The sequence below is a fragment of the Petromyzon marinus genome, chromosome 49 (genome assembly GCF_048934315.1).
Source record: "Petromyzon marinus isolate PM22_M1 ecotype Great Lakes invasive population chromosome 49, UKy_Petmar_22M1.pri1.0, whole genome shotgun sequence".
In the NCBI taxonomy this organism is placed as follows: domain Eukaryota; kingdom Metazoa; phylum Chordata; class Hyperoartia; order Petromyzontiformes; family Petromyzontidae; genus Petromyzon; species Petromyzon marinus.
Window position 1 is genome coordinate 5,609,714 of NC_133715.1, and position 16,243 is coordinate 5,625,956.

At 47.6% G+C, this 16,243-nt stretch overlaps 1 protein-coding gene across 4 annotated transcripts; it reads left to right on the plus strand.

Moving 5' to 3' along the window:
* The first annotated feature begins 41 nt into the window (after window positions 1-41).
* On the plus strand, window positions 42-14,133 carry SETD4 (SET domain containing 4). 4 transcript variants are annotated; one of them, XM_076074621.1, is made up of 11 exons: window positions 42-309; window positions 2,355-2,392; window positions 3,069-3,157; window positions 3,701-3,813; window positions 4,358-4,572; window positions 6,193-6,357; window positions 7,307-7,481; window positions 8,834-8,915; window positions 9,517-9,597; window positions 10,425-10,539; window positions 11,923-14,133. In XM_076074621.1, the coding sequence occupies exons 1-11, from the start codon at window positions 81-83 to the stop codon at window positions 12,508-12,510; spliced, it is 1,890 nt and encodes a 629-aa protein (XP_075930736.1). In that variant the 5' UTR covers window positions 42-80; the 3' UTR covers window positions 12,511-14,133. The 4 variants fall into 4 exon arrangements, with proteins under 4 accessions (XP_075930736.1, XP_075930737.1, XP_075930739.1 ...); XM_076074622.1 differs by having other exon boundaries at window positions 232-309; window positions 3,069-3,153; XM_076074624.1 differs by having other exon boundaries at window positions 232-309; window positions 3,069-3,153; window positions 3,707-3,813.
* Window positions 14,134-16,243: the final 2,110 nt, after the last annotated feature.

The window sequence follows — 16,243 nt, forward strand, 5'->3', positions numbered from 1 at the left end:
TCGTTTGTTCAGGGGGGCGGTGTGGCGAGGGGTCAGGAGTCAGGGGTCACGCCGTGGGGGGTGGGGGGTGTTCATGCAGCATGGCGGGAAGCGCCGGTCGCACTGCGAGGAGAAGGCGGCGGAGATCGCGGGCTACCGCGGGTGGTTCGGCCACGCCGGCTTCTCCCGCGGCCACGCCGGCTTCTCCCGCGGCCACGCCGAGCCCGAGTGGCGCGTCCCTGGGACCAGACCCGCGCCACGTGGAGCTGCGACGATGGATGCGCCGTCGCGGATTCGGCCGCTGCAGCCTGCAGGCCGCGGTGTGGCCGGGTGCGTGTGCTCGCCGCGGGAACGTGGACAGTTTCCCCTCCCTCACTCTCTCCCCGAGCAGCGAATAGAGCATGGCTTAGCCCAGGGGCTACCGTCATAGCATCTACTGTACTGCACTTCACTCATAGCATATACTGTACTGTACCCCCACTGTCAGCATATACTGTACTGTACCCCCACTGTCACAGCATATACTGTACTTCACTCACAGCATATACTGTACCCCCACTGTCACAGCACATACTGTACTGTACCCCCACTGTCACAGCATATACTCTACTCCCACTGTCAGCATATACTGTACCCCCACTGTCATAGCACATACTGTACTGTACCCCCACTGTCATAGCATACACTATACTGTACCCCCACTGTCACAGCATATACTGTACTGTACCCCCACTGTCACAGCATATACTGTACTGTACCCCCACGGTCACAGCATATACTGTACTGCACCCTCACTGTCACAGCATATACTGTACTGTACCCCCACTGTCATAGCACATACTGTACTGTACACCCACTGTCACAGCACATACTGTACTGTACCCCACTGCCATAGCATATACTGTACTGTACCCCCACTGCCAGCATATACTGTACTACCCCCACTGTCACAGCAAATACTGTACCCCCAGTGCCATACCACATACTGTACTGTACACCCACTGTCAGCATATACTGTACCCCACTGTCACATCATATACTGTACTGCACCCCACTGTCACAGCATATACTGTACCACCACTGGCATAGAATATACTGTACTGTACCCCCACAGTCACAGCATATACTGTACTTCACTCACAGCATATACTGTACCCCCATTGTCACAGCACATACTGTACTGTACCCCCACTGTCACTTCACATACTGTACCCCACTGTCACAGCATGTACTATACTGTACCCCACTGCCACAGCACATACTGTACCCCACTGTCATAGCATATACTGTACCCCACTGCCACAGCATTTATATACCCCACTGTCACAGCATGTACTGTACCCCACTGTCACAGCATATACTGTACTGTACCCCCACTGCCAGCATATACTGTACCCCACTGTCACAGCATGTACTATACTGTACCCCCACTGTCATAGCATATACTATACTGTACTCCACTGCCACAGCACATACTGTACCCCACTGTCATAGCATATACTGTACCCCACTGTCACAGCATGTACTGTACACCCACTGTCATAGCATTTACTTTACTGTATTCCCACCCAGGCAGGGCCCCTTGTGAACACGCGCCTCCTTGTGTCCACTCGCAGCCCTTGTGTCGATCCACTGCTGGATGACGGCGTCCGCTAGCCTGCGCGAATCGTTGGGGTGGTGTGGGGGGGGTTTGTTGGTGAAGGCGGGGAGCAATAGACGCGGTAGTTTAGAAGTACGGTACAACTGTGCATGCCGTTGGCGCTCTCGTCTAATCAGGAATGTCCAACCGAGTCTCAATCAATACCTCTTCAAGAGGGTCCTGTCAAGTTTCGCAGTCGGGAGCGAGTTTGGTTTGTGTAATACGAATTCAATAATTTGCCAATACCAGTTACAGTTGTGTATTTTTATTACCATGGAAGGAAACGGTAGTACTCAGAGGAAAGCCATGCAGTAAAGGGGACGAACATACAAACTCCACACGCCCGAGTTTATGCGTCGATAAGAGGTGTTTGGGTTGAGTAGGCGACCTCGGATGATGGCATTAGTGTAACAGCGCTTCAAACACGTGTGAATGTCCTTTCCGTAATATATTGTATGTTTAAATATTTAAAATGCAATACACCTTTACTGAGAATTATTTGAAATTGTTCTTTTAAGTTATTGTAAAATTTAGTCCAGATTTGTTACATTTTAAATGTGTTCAAAATATTGTGCACTTAAAGTGACCCGATATAACCTAGGTCGTCCGTGTAAAACAATGCTGCTTCACGTGCCTCGATGGTTTTATTTGATCTGCTGCTTAAATAAAGTAGAGTGATTGATGTGTGCTTTGCGAGCAGTTGAGGTGACAGCTGTGTCTCGCCTTCTCTTCTCAGACACAGGGCGAGGGCTTATGGCGAGGAGACATTTCCAGGTGTGCTCTTCCTACCACGCAGTTCCTATTTTTTCGAATTTGATACTATTCATGTTGTTCTCCACAATTTTTTATCACAATTGTGCCAATCATTAGGGTATCTTGCAAGAGCCATGCAACGCTTCGTGAAAGAGAACCTCCCGTGAGAGGCGGATGTCACAGGGGAAATTTTGAGATCCCTTCAAGTGACCTTTGGTTCATAGAGTATGGGGCAACACTTACCCATCCGGCTTGCAAAAGTTAGTACAATGTGGCGCGTTACAGGCGAACTCATATTTTAAATTCTCAGAGCTGGAAGTAAGCGACATTAATCGCGGAACCAAATTTAATGTGGAGGTTTTTTTGTACAGACCTTGGTGGCCAGGCTGAGGCCATCAACTCACTACACTTGAGGCCTCGGTTTAATCGCAGGCAGCTGCCTGGCTTGGAACATAGGATATCAAAAGTGCCAGCTCAGCACTCTGACCTCTGAACCACCGGCCTCCATGCAGTGAGTTCCTCCAGACCCGTGTGTCACATGACAGTGTGTTTTATACGCAGCACGTAACACTGTGTGACGCACCTAACACGCGTGTGTATCTGGAAACATTTTAGAGAGTCCTCGGGCTCGTTCGTGAGGCGAATGACCATTCACTGAAAATGACTTCACCCTCGCTGCCTTCCCTTCCCCTTGCAGCCAGGCGATGTCATTATCTCTGTTCCTGAGCGATGCCTTCTCACAGCCAGCACCGTGCTGGACACCTACCTCGGGCGCTACCTGCGTGAGTGAGTCTTCACAACGCTTTCAAACTAAGGTTGAACGCTGTAATACATTAGCTCTGCCATCTGTTCGTCTGTAATGGGGTGGCGATTATAACTCTTCGTAAAGATGATCCAGTTTGAACCGAACCTGACTATAAAGTCACGTTGCATTCGTGATTTATCGCTTGAAAACTGGCCACATTGATCAAAGGGTTGTCCAAAACCCGCAACACGAATCAGCGATGAAAGGACTCCCCCTCGGCACGCTGTCGGGGGGAGTCCGCTCTTCGACAGCATGCCGGCTGAGGCACCCCCGCCCTCCCGGCAGAGCCATTATCCAAATTCCCTTTTCGAATGACGGCCTATGGACGGACGTATCGCTTCCTATGCATCTGGTGTGAGCACTACTGGTATTGTTCATTAAATACCTCTGAGGGAAAGCACTTATTGGTAAAGATGATCCAGTTCGAACCAAACCTAAAGCTTTAAATGGAAACACATTGGTAAGTCACGTAATGCATATTCATCTTCGTTTTATGAATGTTGACTCTTATTTGTGTGTTGCAGGTGCAGTGGGAGTGTGACTGCACTGCAAGCGCTGTGCGTGTTCCTCATCTGTGAAAGGTTCTTCTCTCAAAGCAAGATCTGCTTGCCTTTGGCGCGTGATGGGGACCCCGCCTGTGAGTAGCGAGGGAGCGATGCGGCTCCTGAAATTGAATTTTAAAACTTCTCCCATTGCAATCCTCGTACATGGAGCAGTGTTAACATTTCCTTGAGATGAAAAATCCAATCGGAACTACCACAGAGCAGCGAAACTCGTCACAAACACCAAAGATTAGAGAACGGCCTATGGAAGCACATAGCACAGGGCTAACTCTTGAGATCCCTACAAACTATGTCGTGTTCATGCAGTAGAGGGCAGCATAATCTGGCAGCAGGTTGACTTGATTGGTAACACTTTTACCGCAGCGGTCCGCAACACCTGTTTCAGTCATGGTGGTCGCCCATCCAAGCGTCTTCCAGGCTCATCTCTGCTTCGCCTCCGAGATATGACGCGATCGGGAGCAAATCTGGTGATTTGGCCATTTGCGTTTTGGGTCTATAAAGCGTTGAAATACTCCTTGTATTGAGCTCAGTGAGGCTGTCCTGGGTAAATGTGCAGCGCTGGTCGAAAAAACTGAAATGAAGTGCACCGACTCGTCCTGTGCATGCGTTTTCCGACAGTGCAGCAGCAGCAGCAGCAGCCGGGACAGTGGGGCCCGTACATCGCCGTGCTCCCTGCATCGTACTCGTGCCCCGCGTACTTCTCCAGCGAGGAGAGATCGGCTCTCCCCGCACCCCTCCGTCAGGAGGCCGAGGCTCAGGTGGCAGCGCTGCTGCAGGACTGGCGCGGCACCCGGCCGCTCGTCCGCCTGCTCCAGTCGCTCTTCCCAGAGCCCGTGAGTGAGCACCAGGGTCGGGATTTTCAGTTATGTCAGTCAGTGGGCCGCATTATAAAAATGTGCACGTGGTGTAGGTAACCGGGCGGCTCAAATATCAAAACCCTTGAGCCAGCACCGCTGATAATCCTGGGTTTGAATGCTGGTTTCAGCCACCTATGATTAAACTGGGTTCTCAAGTGAAATGAGTTGATGGCCACAACCATGTCACCAATGACTGTACAACAAAACTCATTAAATGTGGTTCTGCACTTAATTTGGATAACGTCTAGCTTCGAGATTGAAAATATCGCTTTGAATATATGTAACGTACAACTGAAATTCCAACGAGAAACATTTTTTACTGTCCAGGACAGGGGTGGGGAACCTTTTTTCTGCCAAGGGCCATTTGGATATTTATAACATCATTCGCGGGCCATACAAAATTACCAACTAAAAAATTAGCCTGTTATATTTGGTCAAACATTTAATTAACTCACCCCTAATGTGATGGCTGGAACTGCTTCTCTTTGGCGAGGCGTGTGATGATGTCAGCTGGTATTGATGATGTTAGCTGGTATTGATGATGTTAGCTGGTATTGATGATGTTAGCTGGTATTGATGATGTTGTTGCTACTCGCAACTGCTTTTCCAGGTTTGCTCCTAGATTTATTGAATTTCGAGTCCCGCCTGCGGTTGCCTTAGCAGGGCCAGATTAAATTATTTCGCGGGCCTCACACGGCCCGCGGGCCAGACGTTCCCCACCCCTGGTCTAGGATATAGTTCAAAAGTACATTCAATAAAATATTAGTTGCAAAGGTTTTGTTCAAAAGCACTAACATTACATGAATACACATTTTAGCTGCTGTGTCGGGTGTAGTTTCCAAGCACTCATAGTAACTAAGTAGCAAATCCCATTGCATATTAAAAACGGAACTATTTCTTGGAACACATCGTTGTGGGGATTTTGAAGTGCATCTTGCATTGCGACAATTTAAATGTGGACTTGATAGACCGGATTAACTCGGTGGTGATGTTGGTCTGCGCCCTAAAGACAAACACACACCCCCCTGTGTGGAGGTTCATCCCCGGCGATTCTTGGTAAACGCCTTCAAGATTAGGCGAAGTTTGAATACCGTTGTCATACCTGGGGTGGAGCACACAACTTATTACCTCACACTGTGTCGTAGAATTTAATGTAAAGCAGTCACTCACCGCAGTCACTCACTCACTAGCGGTCAGTCGCCTCCTCATGACTCTTCTATCGCTACTACCATGGTCACTGTTCCCGTAAACTTTACTCGTTCATTCCTCCACCAATGTAAAGGACTCGGTCTCTACCAGACACTGCCTTGTTGACTCATCAGTACTGTATTCAACCGCCAAGCTAAAAGGTCACTCACTCCTCGTTCTGCTTCTTCCCTCACACTGCTACACTTTTCAATTCCCTCCCATCGTCTCTTTTCCCAGGCTCCAAATAATTTACCTTCTTTAATTAAAACAAATCCAAAACATGTAAACTCTAACCTTTTACTACTTTGACAGTGCTGATTGTTGCTGGCTTTTTGAAATGTGGAGTCTGTGGTCTGCGTAAAAAAAAACAAACCCACGATAATAAAGATATGACTCGCGTCCGCGTAGGTGAGTCGCGTGTTCTGCAAGGACGCGTTCCGCTGGGCGTGGTGCAGCGTGAACACGCGGGCCGTGTACCTCCCTGCCCAGCCCTGCCCTACCCTGGCCGGGGGCACGGGGAGCCTCGCCCTCGCACCCATACTTGACCTTCTGAACCACCACCCCTCCGCAAAGGTCAGGAACCTGACAGTCCCCAACTGACATCAGAGGAGGAATCGGCCACAGATTCTTGACTGTGCTGTATCGCATGACGCTGCGCCGCATTACCCACGTTCACACAGCATTTTTGGCCATCAGGGATCAAAGTCAAACTTCTCATTTAGCCTCGGGCTTCATTTTTCACTCCATATTTTCCGAGTTGCTGAACGACTGGAGTAGCATACTTGGCACCTATTCTATCATATAGGCTTTCGCGACCGGTATCATCCATAATTTCCATTTTTTTGGGTTAGATCGTAAATATATAAATGTGTCGTTCAACCCGCCACCACCCGACACAGCAAATTAGCAAGGTTTGTCATGTAAACAGAAGATGCCAATTCGTTACTAGTACAGCACACCGGTGTGTTGGAAAGCAAAGGCAAAACATAAACAATCTGAGTACGACGTTTCGCCAGTAATTACAAGCTCACTGGCGAAACGGCGTACTCAGATTGTTCATGTTGTGGCTTTCCTCTCCAACACACCGGTGTGTTGTACTAGTAACGAATTGGCATATTCTGTCTATGTCACAAATCTTACTAATTGTCTGTGTCGGGTGGTGGCGGGTTTAACGACACATTTACGTGATCTAATCCAAAAAAACTTATATGACTTAGCAACCATTTCGTTTTTAGCGGTCAGCTGACTTTATAAATTCGTTTTACGTGTACCAATTTGCAAAGCTTAACCTACTTGGAAAATGAAATGCAATTTTTATTTTGAAAATCTTTATTCAGCAAAAAAAAAAGAATCGGCAGCACGGGACAAGTAGTCACAACCAAAGCAAGAAGAATACTTGATGTAGTGCATAGTTGCGACATTCTCCGTCGCCGAACCGGAAAATTGAAGTCAATACCTTCTGAGATGTTGGCGTTTGGCAAGATGAAAAGGATGCACTGGCGGTGTGCGCGGTCGGCGGCAGGTCACGGCGGGTTTCAACGAGGCGACGCGGGAGTACGAGGTGCGTGCTGGGCAGACGCACGCACGCCACTCGCAGGTGTTCATTTGCTATGGGCCTCACGACAGCCAGAGCTTGCTGCTGCACTACGGCTTCGTGTGCGATGCCAATCCCCATGACGTCGTCTACGCCACTGTCGGTGAGATCCGGGGGCGTCTGGTACTTGCCATCACCACTGACAGGGGCACCCAGGCTCACCCAGAGACACCACCCAGGCATGCCTGGTATGCATGTGACGTCGCTTGGCGTTACCGCGTTCCGCTGCTCATTGCCGAGGTTTGCCGTTGGAACATGACGAGCCACCCTGGTTAATAACGCGGTGCATGTTAAACCATAAAATGCTAAATGCCGTCTGCTTCACCATGGATGTTCGAGATCACATGGTGTTATTCGAAGAAGAGTAGGCGATTGCATTGCCGGTGTCACTGTCTAAATGTTGACAAATCTGAAACTTTCCACCGTCAATTACTGAATTTTAAAACACATAGCAACGTCAGCCCCTCGTGCGAAAACGTCGCAGGATCCCTCCTGGAAAAGGGTCTTGCGACTCGGTGAGGCTTTCCTGGGTAAACGAGCATAAATCGCAATAATAATAACATGGAGAAGAGGTCTGACATTGTTCACTGTCCATAGAGTAGCTGCTGCTGCTGCAGTAACCTTCACCTTGCCGCAATGACCAGGAGCGTTGTTGTCTTTGTGGTACCAAGGCTGTGATGGCTCAACCTGGCTTTGTGATTCTGTGCCGACTCGAGGGGAGCATTGCCATTGCACCGTACCGAAACGCCCCTCGCGATTCGCAGATCCCATCGTATGTTTATTTTTTGTGGATAAGGGGACATATATCCGTGATTGGAGAACAGGCACACCCAAAAGGCACCTTAAAGTTCTAAATTTAATCCTATTTGTGTTCAGTTGCTGATGAGTGCACAGATAATAGGATCCACCCACACCCTCTGTCAACGTGGATAGGAGCCTCGCTGTATTCTCCAGGCAATAGGGCCACACTCAGCTGTTACTGCCACACAATGTAAGAGACTCCTCTACTTACAAACACTCGATTTACGAACTTTCATAGATACGAACAAACCTGTCCAGTTACCTGTTCGGATCGAGAGTCGTAAGTTCAACCGCCGCGCAATAGATGGCGGTGGTGGCATCTACATCTGCAGAACATGAAGAACCAGTGGCATCTACATATACAGGAGATTATACAACTTTTAAAGCTATTCCCCATGTTTAGTGTACATGCCGTACAACGTGTTTGGAATCGACAGCAGTAACAGTTGGACTTAAAAACAAATCGAATTAAGGACAGACCTCTAGAACCTAACTCGTTCGTAAGTAGAGTAGTCCCTGTATGTATGTTGAACTTCTTTCGCACCGTACGTAGCCAACCGTGCTAATCGGAAGTGTGGGGGAAGGACAACAAACTAAACACAAATCAGTTCTAGAGAAATTAGTTTAAAATGTGTGCGGCTCTTGTCTGTGCAGATGACGTGTTGGGTGTGGTATGTGGCCCGAGTACTGCCGCTGAGTGGAAGTTGACCCTTCTGCAAAAGAGGGACCTCACCAGGTTAGGCTCCTCCTCCATTTACCTCACCTCGCAAACCTTTACCACACCTCACCATCATGAAAAGCCTCGTTTCATAATGCTTCACTGGAGACATTTTCAAGTCCTCGGTCCTGAGGTGGCCGGGTGGGTCAGATATCAGACGACTGAGCTGCCACCGCTGAAATCCTGAGTTCCAAACTAAGCAGCAACCTGTGATTGAACCAGGTTTTCAAGTGTAAGTTTATGGTCTGAGCCCGATCACCAATGATTGCACAAAAACACCATGGCATTAAAATGTAGGTCTGTAGTTCATTTGGCGAAATTCCAATTGTCATAATTAAGAATATTGGTTTGACTCGTGCAACAAATATTGCCTTTTTTTGGAAAGTGCTGCTTCCTCTTAGTACGTGAAGATGAAGCCACTCGAGATGTCAGAAGCAGTTCTTTGACAACTTCAACAGGCCGCTCTCTAACATGAAGGGGAACACTGCTGTGTGAGAGTTCCAAATGGATTCTGCATCTCGTGACGTAATGCCAATAGCACAATAAAATTGAGGAAAAAGACACGGCGCACCTTAAAATCCCATGTTCCTCTCCCCTGTCCTCCTGGGCCTTTTTCCAGGAACCTGACATTTGGAGTGGACGGTCCCTCGTGGAGGCTGCTCACAGCCATAGGGATTCTCTGCCTTCCTTCACACAAGACGTAAGCCCTCGCCTGCCGACCCGTGGTCATCTCCACGCATCGCTTGTTTGACGGTCACATGTGTCTCTTTGAATCTTCATGGGTTTCACATCCACGGATTTAATGCCTCTCCGCCGCAGCCTGCAGTTGCTCCGCATCTGTACGCTCTCTGATTTAAACTGTGGCTAGTCGAAATTTCCGGGAGGCTCAACTGGTACACATGGTTGAGCTTCAAGCGCCCCCCCCCCACTCTCTGTCATCCCCGCCCACTTTTAGATGGCCACGCCCACTCTACAACCAGCCCCACGGTCTCCTGGCTCTGCCGTTGGGCCCCACCTACTGCTCATAGGCTCCCGCCCCACTGCTTGGGTAGCCCTACCCCTTTGTCCGCAATCATGAGCTGAGCACGAGACCAGAAAACGTTAAACCGGCGACAAAATTCTGATTTTTGCAAAAGCTTTAGGACACTTGTACAGCCTCTCTGAAATCGACGGGACTGTCCCTGCCTTAATTCGCAGGGATGTGGTGGTCCCATTGGGCTGTGTGTGTGTGTGGGGAGTGGTTAGCACGCTGTACTGCGAACCTGGCATCCCGAGTTCCATTCCCGCTCGGGGCCAACACCAGTGACGATTATCTAAATTAGTCATGGGCCTCCCGTAGGTTGACTCAGCATCAAATGAGTACCTGGCGCATGTGTAAACATCGACGCTGGGGAGACAAAGACGGCCGGGCGTGGTGTCGGCCACCCACCCCCTTGTCTGCCGTGCCAGCCTTCATAGGTATTCACTAACAGCACTTGCCCCAACTGTCTGTTAAGGCTACACGAGGGATCTTTGTCTTTGCCCTAGCCACCTGGTCTCGGATGTGATCGTCGGCCGAGGGAGCATGCAAGAGGAGACGCAGGAGCTGGCGCTGAGGCTTTGCTGCTGCTTGGAGCAAGCACGGAGGATGACCATCGCCAGGGTAACATGTCTGTTGGCGCGACGCACTCTAATTATACTTTGTAACGTACGCAGTTTTTTTTTACATTTCAGGAAGATTCAACGGTGCAGGAAACCACAAACAAGCGGGAAGGCATTCAGAACAGATGCCAACAATTGGCCAAGTTTTGTAGTCCTATATGGGATATTTGGCAAACTCACAGCAAAGCTCGTTTATATGTGTTGAGATGTGGTCGCACTTAGTCGCTTTGTAAAACCACGCATTGTAAATGTGTGCCATCTGAAGTGTTCCTGATCAAGCCTCACGCTTCTCTCGGAATTCTGCTCTCTAATGGCTGCAGAACAGATTAGTAAATGGTCATGTTGCAGCGATATGGCGATTATATCGTCCGTTTGTAACATGGATATACCGTGATTCTTGTTGCTTTCATCCCATATCTCATTTCCTGACCAACATATTAGCAATAACAATGGCATAATCTCTATTACCAATTCATTTAGCGCTTTCATAAAGGTTTTCCTGAATAATTGACAGCATGATCGTGACATGACATGAACGTGCTCAGGGGATATTGACGATTTTTATGTAACTGACAGCGTGTGCGCTCGTAGTGGGTGCAGATTTTGTCTATAGCAAAACTGTATTCGTACCCTTTTTATCTACACGGCGAATGTAAGCGAGTTCATTTTACAACCGACTCGTTTCAAATGGTTATCACACGATCCCCTGTTATTGGCCACGTGAAGAAATTGGAACTACACTCTTTGGTTCTTTCGGTAAAGTCACGCAAGTAAAGAGTAAAAAAATAAAGTGAATCAAATCACGACGTTTCGGAGGCAACACCAAGCTTCCGTCATCAGGTGTGTAACTAGCGCAGCAAAAAAAGTTTGGTGTTGCCTCCGTAACGTCGTGATTTGATTCACTTTTTTTTTTTTATTTTTACTTGCGTGACTTTACCGAAAGAAACATAAGAGTATGGATCATTGCAGTAACGAAAACTTCAAATTGGAAGTACTCATGTTTTGCCACCTCGGGTGACACCAAGAGGGAAATATGTAGTCTGGGCTCATGGACTATTACCATCACAATGTTTAGAATAACGCTCATGATAGGTTTATAACGAGTGAACGGCAGTTGAAGAACGTTTAAATAATATCAATTTGAACTGAAACTACAGCAAAGAAAAAAAACAACAATTGTAAAACGTGATTACAAACTTTAGGGATAGTGATTTTGCATCAATCTTGACGTCATGTCAATTGATAGGATATCATGAAAATTCTACGATTGTACCGCGACAACCCTCGAGCAAGCACTGCACGTGCTGAGGGGCTCAGCGCTTTTGTTTTTGCGCTGTGAGGTAATCCCTGGGTGTGTGTCTGCCATGGTTGTGTCTCTCGACAGATGTCGCCCGGCTCGGGGGAACCGGCGCAGCTTCTGCTCCAACTCCTAACTCAAGAGCTGTGCATCCTGGTCTCGGCTCGCAGTGCGATGCAGCGTCAACAGCAAACAGTACAAGCTACAGCAACCACAGATACAACAGCACAAGCAACAGCAAGCACAGAAACAACCACAGAAACAACCACAGATACAACAGCAACCACAGATACAACAGCACAAGCGACAGCAACGACAGATGCAACAGCAACCACAGATAAAACAGATACAACAGCACAAGCAACAGCAACCACAGAAACAACAGCAACCACAGATATAACAGCACAAGCGACAGCAACCACAGATACAACACCACAAGCAACAGCAACCACAGAAGCAACCACAGATACAACAGCAACCACAGATATAACAGCACAAGCGACAGCAACCACAGATGCAACAGCAACCACAGATAAAACAGATACAACAGCACAAGCGACAACAACCACAGATACAACAGCACAATCTACAGCAATCACAGATACAACAGCAACCACAGCTGCAACAGCAACTACAGATACAACAGAAAAAAACAACCACAGATACAACAGCTAAATATGCAACAGCACAAGCGACAGCAAGAAGAGATACATCAGTACAAGTGAAAGCAACCACAGATGCAGTAGAACCAATTATAGAAGTAAAAGATTAACCCACGTCTTTTGCAACAGCGTCCAGTCACTGTATTCGACTTTTGAATCGTTCATTAAATAGGATGGCGTATATTTTAATTTCAAAGGAACATGTTAAGGAATGTGTGAATTGTTGTGATTAAGAGTTGCAATACGAGAACGGATTATTTATTTAATATTGTGGTGAATGAAAGTGCAGGGGTGGCGTGAATCCATAAAGGCGTCGTGATGGCAAGATGTTAACTACCTCACCTGGTATGCAGGAGGTCGTGGGTTCGATCAGGACTCAAACATCTGTATATTTGGAGTTTGCATGTCTCTCTCCGTGATGGTGTGGATTTTTATACAGGTGCTCCGGTTTTTCCCTCTACATTTATAAACATGTGTTAAGAGTATTTGGTTGCTATACATTTACACACGATACGACACTTTTTTTGCTATCATTTGTGGCCAGGTCGCTTCTCAAAAAGAGCTACATAGCTCCATGGACCTTAACTGGTAAAATAAAAAGAGTTGTCTACAGATGTAATTTTATGTCGTATATGAACAGAAACAATTTGATGAACAATTTAGTGTAGGTGTGGTGTGCTTAATCAATATGATTGAAGTACTGTGTGCCATCGTTCCAATAACACGAGCTAAAACTTGTTCCTGCTAAACTGAAGTCAGTTGTGGGTGGCTAGAACAATTTTGGCATCCCATAAAATATTTACTCACCCAGCACAGATCTAGGATAGCACAAATCAAAATCTTCATTAAAATCTTTAGACTGGAGGAATCCGATGAGCTGTGAAGCTCTTTTTCACATGCCCAGTAGACATCGTTCTGGCTGTAGCTACTACTAGTATGTGTGTTGAACTTTTTTCGCACCATACGTAGCCAACCGTGCAAAAAGGAGGTGCGAGGGAATGACAGCAAACTAAGCAAAAAGAAGGAAGAGCGTTCCAGACGGCCGCAGAAGCGCATCTGAGACCGCGCGAAGCAAGTGACCGTCTTTGTTCGATGGTTAGCTTGAAGCCGCTGCGAGGGTAGTCAGGTACCACCCCCTCCAGTCTATGAGCAACAAGGGAAAGTGAGCAATTTTAGCCATGGTATATTTCTGGGGACCCTTTTTGCCATTCTCAAGATGATGAAATAATGAATAGGCTTCCTACTCTTTGGTTCTTTCGGTAAAGTCACGTAGGTATAAAAAATAAAATAAATTTAATCACGACATTTCGGGCGCAACACAAGCGTCTGTCATCAGGTGGGACAACCACAGCAAGAAACAATTGCAATTGCTTCTTGCTGTGGTTGTCACCTACGTGACTTACCGAAAGAACCAAAGAGTATGGATCCCTGCAGTCACGAAAACTTCAAATCTAGATTTAATAGGCTTCCTGGCAAGCAGAAAGGGTAAAGCCTATTCACCGTGGTGTATTGTCTATTCACCCTACATTCTTCCAAGTGGAGATCATAGCCCCCTGCACCCCCCCCCCCCCCCGCCGCCTTTGTCGGCATGTGTCTATGGTGATATTTTTGTTTTTAATAAAATTCAGGAAGTACACTGCGCTGTTCTCTGTGTGACCACGTGGGAGGGAGGATTGACTGACGGGGGCTGACGGGAGCCGTATTACAAATCCCCTTTGTTGTTACTTCGTTGTTTGCACTGTTTTATTGCATGCTTTCACCCTGCGGAATATTGAGATGCTCTTCCTGTTTTAGATGCTTTTATCAGTCGGCAAAAAGTCTTATCGTACTCCTCTTTGTTCTCTGTAGAGCACAAGGCCACAACAAGCCCATACCATGCCGGATGGCCTTTAGCAGCTTTCTCTGCTTCACCACATGACAGCCCCCCCCCCCCCATGGTCTTTAGTTGGTGGTCTTCAGCGTGTCCCACGGTCTTTTCCCTTGTGTCCACTGTAGAGCAGTTTTCGCAATGGACTCGGGTTCCATTCTCAGCACGTGTCCCAGCCACCTGAGTCTTCTCTCTGTTAAGTCTCGCGTTATGCATTTTGAATTGGTCTCGATGTTACAGGTCCCGCTTTGAAATCTTGCTTGGCCAGAAGATGCGACAGATTTTCGTCAGGCGGTTGTTGTGGAAGGTTGATGGGGAGTTCATGCCTATCTTGGCGGTTCTCCAACTTTCACTTTTGTACAGTAACAATGATTTCACATTTCCGTTATATATTCGTACGTTTGTCTTGAAAATGTATTGGCCAGAATTCCAGATGTTTATCAGTTGGAAGAAGGTGTGTCTTGCCTTGTTTAGCCTGGACTTGATGTCTTTTGATGTAGAATTTTCTTTGCTTATTCCAGCGCCACGGTATGTGAAACTATCAAACTGTTCCAGTGGTTTCCACCTGATTGTTGTATTTGTTGCTGTGTTGCTTTTCATGTCTTGGGCCGTTTCTACATCTATCTGCAGGCCTAGTTGGTCAACAAACTGGCTCAACCGAGTTGTTTTCTCCAGCATAGGGGTTTGTTTAGAAGACAGCAGAGCTACGTCATCTGAGAAATCCTAAGATCTTCGAGCACTGAGACAAGGGGAGTCCACTGGATTCCCCATATCCATTGTCTATGCACACTCTGGTCTGTCCACTGCTGGATGAAGGCTTGCCCATGCCGTTGCCATCCCTCAGGCACACACCTTCAGCGAGCTGTTGCACACACACGCTGATTACATAGCTCCATCTGCGTGTGGCCGCCCTCCTTGGCTACCACTCAGGCGACTTGATCGCCAGGCATTAATCCCTAACAGCGAAACGACTTGCCCACGTCGACTTTTGTCATCAATGTTTTGCACTTTGCGTGGGCTCTAATTGAACGTGTCTATGGGACCCCTTTTTTGCCAATATGAAAACTGATGGGAAAATAATAATAGGTTTTAGCCTTTCTGGAAATAAGACAGGTGTTCACAACAAATATATACCCTTTTCAAGGCAACAAGGCTGCATTGACCACGTATGTTTGTGGCAAAACATGCATGTTTGTTTTGCAACAAGTATGTGTGGTTAATTAAATTTTTTGCCATAAGTAATTCACGTGTTACATTTTCTCAGCATGCACAGATTGGAAACGTCCTACGTTTAGCGCCACACAAACACTCAACCTTGCAGGCAGAATCCACCAATTAACTAGATTGCCAGTTATACACCTTCAACAGATATCACATGGTGTCCGGCAAAACTTGTCCAATAAAATTGTTTCGCTCATTTATCCAGAGGCCACTATTGTAGCCTTTTACTGGTAGGAACCTCCTGGTTACACCAGCCCACGGGATTATTGTGTCCGTCCGTCCGCCGTGCATCCAAAAATGGGAGGGGTGGGGCTGGGTGGGGCTGGGTGGGGCTGGGTGGGAGGGGTGGGGCTGGGTGGGGAGGGGCTGGTCACCCCGTGGTGCCCTTATAAAACTCAACGTTTAACCTACTCACGCCGGCTTGTGCCCGCCCTCACAGTCGGGCATATTGTGCGGAATACACCACGTGGTGGTGCCGCCGTTGACCCTGGCCATTGACCGAGCAACCCAACGTTCCTACCAGCTGCCTCCGCAGGAGAATGTGTTATTTTTGGTGAATTTCCAATCCGTCGTTTATGTATGTCCACCGTCATACGGGACATCTGAAGTGGCCGATGACATTTTTGCATTCACGGTTTGGCGTCTGTCAAGCTATATT

Excerpts from the sequence above, each read along its gene's own strand:
- SETD4 (XM_076074621.1), top strand. The coding sequence starts at position 81 with ATGGCGGGAAGCGCCGGTCGCACTGCGAGGAGAAGGCGGCGGAGATCG. Across the intron at positions 6,358-7,306 it reads ACCACCACCCCTCCGCAAAG|GTCACGGCGGGTTTCAACGA; the intron begins GTCAGGAACCTG and ends GGTCGGCGGCAG. Across the intron at positions 9,598-10,424 it reads TGCCTTCCTTCACACAAGAC|CCACCTGGTCTCGGATGTGA; the intron begins GTAAGCCCTCGC and ends TCTTTGCCCTAG.